Below are 8,786 nucleotides of genomic sequence, written 5' to 3' on the forward strand. Positions count from 1 at the left end.
AAACTTCTTTTTTTCTGCGACTTCGTTTACTGCTCAAATAACACACGAAATTCATGTGTATTTGAATACCATTAATTTATTGAAATCAAATATTTACAGCGAATACTTCCATTTCATTGATAAAAAAACTGTAAATGTTTCTAAATTATGGGCATAACGCTTATATCTTTATTAAATTCAATTTAAAAGACCTCCAAAAGTTCATTAAAGATAACATTATTTATTGTACAAAATCAATCAAAAAAATATTTCATATTAAAAAAGTATAATAATTGTAAGTAGGAAATTTTGTCCTAAAAACATTAACAGAAGATTCTATTATATTTCATTAATGACTACAACAGTTAAAAAAAAATATACATTTAAATGTAGAGCATGAATGTATATGCTTGGTAATCTCGATGAAATTCAAGAACTTTCAAATATCTTTTACGTCGAATTGTTGATTATTATAACATTAATATAACATTATTTTTATATCTAAATGATCGATTTTTGAATATATTTAGTTCCTCGATTTATCCGATTTCAAACTGGGATAATGGCGGAACCGATTACACTCACTATACGAAGTATTGCCTTACATAATTTATGTACATCGCATTTTTACTGATGCATAATTACATCGTAGTATATACAATAAATATTGAGAAGGCACCCAACGTTTGTAATTTGACATTACAAATACTTTACCATGTTCGTATATTGCTATTCGTGATGTGTGTGTGTATATTTTTTTACCTGTAAAATGCGGAGTTCCGTTCTGAAAAATCGATAAAATACCGCCAAATATCTCGTTGTGAAACGTGTTTGATGTGTTCACCCCGAAGCCATGCTCATATATTTTTTTTATTTCTTTTAAAGTATGCGGAGGTGTATATACAAAAATATCAATTTCATCTGCTTTCATACAAGGGCTTTGATAAAACAAATACATCTTAAAAATCTACTCCCCCAAACATCAACAATTCAATCAGTTTTGCTTTTGAACAAAATTTGTTTCATAATTCTTGATTTCTACTTTTTTTTTATAAATTAACATAAAATAACCATGTTTGATAAACATTTATTTTTAATTTAGTAGAAAGACTTTAGAATAAGTAAATTTTATTTTTAAGTTTAATAACGAAAAATACTTTATTAAATAATTTTGTATAGAATTATAATAAATTTATATAGAAGAACATGGATTTAGTTTATAACATATGTATTAATTATTTGTCTCAATGTTTCATAATCAATTATATTCTATTGTTATGAGTTGAATGTTGAAAAAAGATGGATAGTAGTTGAGATTTGATTTTCTGGAAATTGCAGTTTCGCTATGATAATTGTGAATATAACTAGCATGTCGAATTGAAAATAAATCCTAGTGTAGTCTTAATTTGACGGCGGCATTTGGGATTCCAGCAGCATGTTTCCTTTGAAGATCGAAGATACTGCTAATTGCCAACTTACCGCGTGCATTTTTCATGAGCATTGAATAAATCATCAGAATCAGAGCGACTTGATGCCTTCGCTTGAATCGGTTCGGCCAACTTCCTTGATAGAAATTAGTTCATTGTTCCACTTGACATTAATAATTTAGTACACGGAAAAACTTTTTATGACACCGGTTTCTAATTATGGGTCAACTTAATGTTAATTACCATTATTTTTTTGATTTCAATTCAGAAATAACATTACAAATTTAATATTCCAAAACGCTTCTTCCAATATGTAAAATTACTGAGAGTAATGTTTAGATTTATTTTTTGCACATACAATTATATTGGTAATAATTATATTTTAAAATTGAAGTATCTTGTTTATTAATTTTATAATCAATTATAAAATTAATTATATACTTTTTTTAATGTATTTTATTATGTTTCAATGATATTTATTTGATAATACAGAAAATGTTAATATTACAGTAGGCATGGATTGTATATGTCTAATATTCATATTTTGACAAACGTTACAATTTTTCGGACCGCGCAACAAAAGCTAAAATTCCAGCGAAACAGAACATAATGGCACAGGTAGCACTTACCAAAGTATTCAAAGTGAACAATGCGTTATTGAACGTTATGAAGATAAGGACAAGGAGTTATTACAAGGACAGTAATGAGCCGTCGCAGCCGATATCGGGTAAAGAACCGAAATACGTGAACGCCGAGCAATGTTTCGACCAGTTGAAGTCGGGAAACGTGGTCTTTATCCAAGGTGCAGCAGCGACTCCGGCCGATCTGGTCACGGCGATGACCAAAGTCGGTAAGGACAAGAAGCTGAAGGACATCGTGCTCTGCCATATCCACACCGAAGGAAAAGCGCCGTATTCAGCTAAGGAGTACGAAGGTATATTCAGATCGCATTCGTTCTTCGTCTCCGGTAATGTGCGAAAATCGGTGGCGGAGGGAAGGGCCGATGCCATGTCGATCTTCCTGCACGAGATCCCATATCTCTTCTACAGGAAAATCTACAAACCGGACATTTCAATCGTGCACGTGTCTCCACCTGACTCTCACGGCTACTGCAGTTTGGGAACGAGCGTGGACATCACTAGGGCAGCCATTTGCAACAGTAAGGTGATAGTTGCACAGGTGAACCAGAAGATGCCTAGAACATTCGGAGATGGGATCATACACATTAGCCACATTGATTTCGCCTACAAAAAGGACGAACCGCTGCCAGTGCATGGAGGCAAAGGTGGCCTGAGCGATACCGAAGTGAAAATTGGTAAGCTCATCGCTGAGAATCTGGTGAAGAACGGAGCCACGCTTCAAATGGGTATTGGTAATATACCAGATGCCGTGCTTTCACAGCTAGGAAACCACAAAGATCTCGGTATTCATACCGAGATGTTCTCGGATGGTGTTGTTGCGTTGGCCAAGAAAGGATGCATCACTAATAGACTGAAGAGGACGCATCGAGGCAGAATTGTGACTGGGTTCGTGATGGGCACTCAAAATCTGTACGACTTCGTCCACGATAATCCGTTCATCGAATTCCTGTCCATGGATTATGTGAACAACACGAGGGTTATAGCCGCCCAGCCCCTGATGACTGCCATTAATTCTGCGATTGAAGTCGACCTCACTGGTCAGGTCGTTGCGGATTCGATCGGTACACGCATGTATTCCGGATTTGGTGGTCAAGTGGATTTCATCAGAGGCAGCGCCGAGGCGGACGACGGAAAAGGGGTGCCGATCATTGCTCTGCCTTCGATCACCAAGAAAGGTGTTAGCAAAATTAATGTCACTTTGAAACCTGGCGCCGGTGTCGTCACCAGTCGAGCACACGTCCACTACGTCATTACTGAGCACGGAATCGCCAATTTGTTTGGCAAAACAATGAGACAGAGAGCTTACGAACTTATTAAAATCTCCGATCCTAAGCACAGAGAGGCCCTCGACAAAGCCGCCTTCGAGCTTTTGAAATGCAAACCGTCACCTTAGATATATTATAACCAGTACATCCTTATTTGCATTCCCATCAGTAGTTATGTTTTTATATGATACTTTTCTATTTGCAGAAATATATGCCAAGAAATATGTTTACTCTTTTAATTTTGTTTTATTTACAGTTCAGTACAGTCCAGTCAATGCTTACAATAAAATTGTGACACATCAGTATAAAATGAATAAATAACCGAAGACACTCGAACGAATGATATTAATCGATAAATTGTGCTTCACAGTTTGTTTTTTACTAAAACTCTACCTAAAACATCACGATTTGACTAAAATAAAAGAAGTACGTTCGAGAGAATGAAATTACACGCGTGTACTAAAAGCAAGCATTTATATGGGAATTCACCGTCCGATTAACGTACATTCGCTTAGCGCACGGTAATTAGTGTATTCATTAGGTCGTTAATTGTAATGCTAAGAATGATGTAATTAGTAATCATGGGCCTATTACAGCAATGACAGTAATACTGAAGTTCTACATTTATAGAACAGTATAAAAAAGAAGATAATTAGTAATTAGTATTGTTTATAATTTTTAATCAGTTTGCTCTGCTTTGCATGAGTACTTACTTAAATATCATATATTTTTGCTAGGGAAGTAATAAAGCTATAGTGTGTATCTATCTTTATATAGATTAGTTATTTAATGGTTAATTCTTTAAATTGTTAGCTATCAATATATAAAATTTTAATTGTTAATGAAATTTAAAACAATTAAATTATTTTCATTTGTTTCAAATTAATAAGAGATATATTTTTGGTCAATTATCAAATAACAGTTATTTTTAAAGTGATTAAAAATGGATAGTATAAAATCTCGCTTCTGCAGCTTTCCTGATGTGAAATCGATGCGGCGCAAAACAGAGTTCTTACGTGAGAAAATATTCAGTGTTCAAGTGCGGGTTATCAGAAAAGTTTCGGATCTTTTGTGTGCCGGCGTTTGCGTGCAAGTGAAGTTCGACGTTGTATCATCAAAAAAAACTTTGTATTTTATGTTTTCTAAAGAGTTGTGGATATTGGTATTGTAGAAGTAGCGAGAACTCCTCAATATAACTACATTGGGAAAGTTTCGCGCTCCCGCAACGACTTTATTTGGCGTCGGGATTTTTACACGAGGCGACCGGGTCGGTCCTACCGCTCCCCGTGTGGCAATATTTACGGGACTTTTGACGTTCTCGCCACCCCTTGCGTCCACGGAGGGTGGAACGAATCCTGTCCATACTTTTATTACGTTTCCGCAGTTTATAAACGCAGTGTCCGAAAGTTTCGTCACTACATTTATCACCGTAGGGAAACAATAAGTTTATCTTAAAGACTCGTAGCGAAAAAGCAAAAGCGAAACTAAACAGAGTGGAAAAGTATTATGAATTATGGTGTTCTATAGACTGGATGTTTCCATTTGCGAAGAGACTCGCTTCCTCGGGATGTACACGAGTATGGATATATATATAGAGAGAGAATGTGAGAGGCTCTAGGGTTATTAGAAGGACATGCTTATTGTTTCGGAAAGTTGAATTTGTCACAGCGCGGGTATTAAAGTTAGAACGTGATAGTTGGGGGGGTTTGGCGGAAAGGGGTGGCGGTACGCCGAATGGGAGGAGGGCTAAGAGCGCGTTTTGCTTAAGGTGAAAGGCTAATTAGTGAAGTGAATATTAATTAATTAGTCTCAACCCGCGCCAGCCACCATAAGGAGCAGCTAATAGCTGAGATAGTTACATCGCTTACACAGATGGGTTTTACGATACGTTAAATATTAACAGCACTCCCGTTGCCTCCTCCAATTCCTCCATGTTCCCAACAAAAATTGCCACCGAAATGCCTCCATTCAACTTGGAACTATTCCATTATTAATTAAATACGAAATACTTTTATCACAGCGAAATGCGTGTCCGGAAAAAGCAAAAGAAAAAAATGAGAAGGAAGCCTAGAACAAAAAAAAAGAGGAATGAGAGTTGGTTACCAGGAAATTCCTATCGATCCCCGTACGTTTCCTCCCGAGAGGAATACACATAACAAACTTTTTAATTTGAAAACTAAAGCCGTTTCGCTAACGACAAAAATGCCGCGGATAACGTTATCATGTAAAGTCATGAGTACTAAAAAAAAATCATGGAACGAAAGTTTCGGGGAAAATTGAAAATCTTTCGGAAAGCCTCGTTTCCTCCGATGGGAATTTAAACGGCCGTTCCGCTAAATGTCGAAAGGACGTCGGCTTCAGTTTATTTAGCACACATTTATTTTCCAATAACTGCCACGGATACACTTTGTCCTATAACCGAAACTTTAGTTGCAAAGCTCTATCCTTTCAAATCCCCATGTGCTTCGCATATCTCGGTCGCATAATCGGAATCAATGAATTGCAATCTTCCGAAACTTCCACATCTCTATAGTGGATAGAACACGCAATTCTTTTTACAAATGCAGTTACGTGTTTTTATTATCATTATTAATTCACGATATAAAGTTATTTTGCAGGCGAGGCTCTCTCCTCTTTGTGTATTTTATAGGGTTTTAGAATAAACGAGTTTAAACATCGCTTAAATCTACTCATGTCAAGTCCGCTAAATGTTTTCTGCTCAGCAGAAGAATGGTTTTCCTATATAACGTTAATATTTAAAGCAAAATCCCTGTATTTCCAGCTTGTTTTTATACTGTATGCAGATTATTTTATCGTGACCTATTTTCAATATAACAAAAACATATTTTAACAATATTTTTTTTACAATTTATACAAATATGTCATCCACCTGACAGAATTAAAATACAATTATCCGTACGAACGTATAATTATTTTAGTCCGCGAAGCTATGTATATTTTACTTGTTATATTGTCAGATTGAGAAGCATTATCTTATATTTTTTCAAAAACTTTAATTAGATTAGCACATGTATAGACATAATGGCGAGGTTCAATGACAAAGAATAAATATATATTGTTCGTGCGAATTAAGTGATTTCGATTTTCGAATGATTGCAAATTTCGTCAATTGAACGCAAATGCCAAACAAAGCCGAAGAGGACATTGATCAGATGTGTTGTTTTATACATAATTCCTACATGTCTACTTTACGATTAAATTAAAATTTTGTTATTTCTCAAAAAAAAAACTATGTTTTATATAGTAACTTATTTCAATTGATATATCTTGTACTTTACAAATTACTTAGTAATTATTACACAGCGTGTAGACTATTTTAACAATTTCACTATTCGAGTAATTATTGCTCCTTTTTTGTTTTCAAATTTTCATGAATTTGTCTCGACGTTTCGAGTTTTTCGTTACGTTGGGCAATCATTAGACGGGATACATTTTTCACAAGCGTTGAGTGCACTTCTTTGAGCACAGGCGGAGCATTATCTATTCATTGGATAGTTCTTTCATCTTCTGCCGAACATGCTTTAACTATTTGTTAGTTTCTTCACTGATATTAAGAATGATTTCATTTGATATAATGCGACAAATCATATATATTGATCGCAATATTTCCGTCCAATTATTCATGTCATTTTGTTGAACTGTTGCTAAAGTTATGCTATTTCCTGAAACTGAAACGCTCGATAAATGTTTACTCGGTATTTCTATTTGTATTTGTTTTGGAAATTGTCGTTATATAAATCCGTAGTTATGTTGGGTTGATGTTATCCAATTTGTAAAGTTATTAGAGTCGGTTCTGTGACCTTTACACGTGTAAATTGTTGCAGAACCGTAATTTTTCTACACATGCAATTTAATAATTTACCGAATGCTCCGCACTGGTTCTAAATACTGGGAACGTATTGTTGCACATGGCACGGTAATAGCTAAATAAGTGCAAAAGCGGTGGTGTGGTTGGAAATTTCTTGGAAATTGCTGTGAAAATAAATGTTTCGAGCATGGGGGAACAGCGAGAAAGAAGGAATCTCATACCTACCAACCACCACCTGCGTAGAGGCCTTCGCGTGTTCTCTATTTACGCGGAAGTAAGCACCTATACAATGAGCCTAGCAGCCGTAGATAGATAGCGTTGATAACAAGACTAAAGTGAGGAGTAAAATCTTGATGGTCTGTAAACAGCGCCTATATTATTCCACTTTCATCTAACCAACGAAAAATAAGCAATTTATTTTTTGTGTGTTTAAAAAGAAAATGTGTTCTCGCTTCACATGTTCCTGATTATGGGCCGCAAAACGGACGGCGAAAAATAGGAAGGTGAGAGAGGAAAAGAGAGATTTATAAAGTGAAAAGGAGAGATACAGAGAGGAAACTGGAACTGGTTGAGGGATGTACTGTAAACTTCATTTCTCGCTAATCTGTTCCTCTGTTTCTTTTTTTGGGGAAAGTTGGCAGACGCAACGAAACTAACAAACGCTAACAAAAGTTCCAATCATGCATGTGCCGAATGCGCGCTCGCAAAAATACAAAACGCAACTCTCCGGATTAAAAGCCGCTTCAATTATGTTTTGTGGGAATTAATAAGAACGGAATGGGTATATTGGTTTCTAGACTGGAAACGTCCTACATTTTTTTTGCTGTTATTAGTATTGTTCCATCAAAACTGGAATACGAAACAATAATTTATTTCAATATATCCAGCATGCAAAATATGTACGAATTTATATTGATGCAAATATGTGCAATTTATTAACAAAATTCGGTATCACGAATATTAGAAACAAGGTTATTGCAGAAAAAAATACAAACTTCAAAAGTAAAGAAATATTTCAAAGGGTTGTTTGTAAGTCGAATTTGTTTGTAACTGGGAAAAGGGGAATTTTGAAAAATTTCAAAATATATTACTACACTAATAATAATAATGTTTATTGCATCAGTCGTACATGAAAAAAAAAAACAAAATAAATATATATAATTTTGAAAAAAAAGTCAAAGTTCTTGTAACAAATTACAGCTTTTATAATTTTGTTATATTGTTTCTTAACAAATATGCAATCTCCAGTAGATCACGATTCTATACTTTAGTTATTTCTTATAGTAGCGTCTTCGAAAAATATTTCCCGACCATCCATATTTTAACCACCCCGATTTTTTTAAAATTTGTCCCACATTCCGCTGAGATTGAGTTGTGAAAAGTATTGAGACATGTGAATAAAATAAATGCGAAATATAATTAGGAAACCGAATTTTGTCTACATTTATATTAAAAATTGTACATTAAATTTCTGTTTTTGAAATATACTTGTTTGTTTCATAATAAAATTTTGAACAAAATGTATATATTGAAGAAAAAAATACAGAGAATAGTATTAAGTTACTTTTTATTTCGCCATTTGACCAAAATTAAAATTTGGTAATATTATATATAATTAACATCTAAATAGTGGTTAACTTACTGT

General features: G+C 34.5%; 1 protein-coding gene across 1 annotated transcript in view; it reads left to right on the plus strand.

The window, feature by feature from the left end:
• The window catches only part of LOC108564806 (4-hydroxybutyrate coenzyme A transferase-like), a 29,468-nt gene extending 26,028 nt beyond the window's left edge, over nucleotides 1-3,440 (plus strand). Inside the window, exons 3-4 of the mRNA XM_017923947.1 lie at nucleotides 1,430-1,463; nucleotides 2,079-3,440. Coding sequence (XP_017779436.1) covers nucleotides 1,430-1,463; nucleotides 2,079-3,440 — 1,396 coding nt within the window. The remainder of the gene's footprint in view (nucleotides 1-1,429; nucleotides 1,464-2,078) is intronic.
• The last annotated feature ends 5,346 nt before the right edge of the window (nucleotides 3,441-8,786 follow it).

This window comes from Nicrophorus vespilloides, unplaced genomic scaffold, assembly GCF_001412225.1.
Source record: "Nicrophorus vespilloides isolate i.1.1-1 unplaced genomic scaffold, Nicve_v1.0, whole genome shotgun sequence".
Lineage (NCBI taxonomy): Eukaryota > Metazoa > Arthropoda > Insecta > Coleoptera > Silphidae > Nicrophorus > Nicrophorus vespilloides.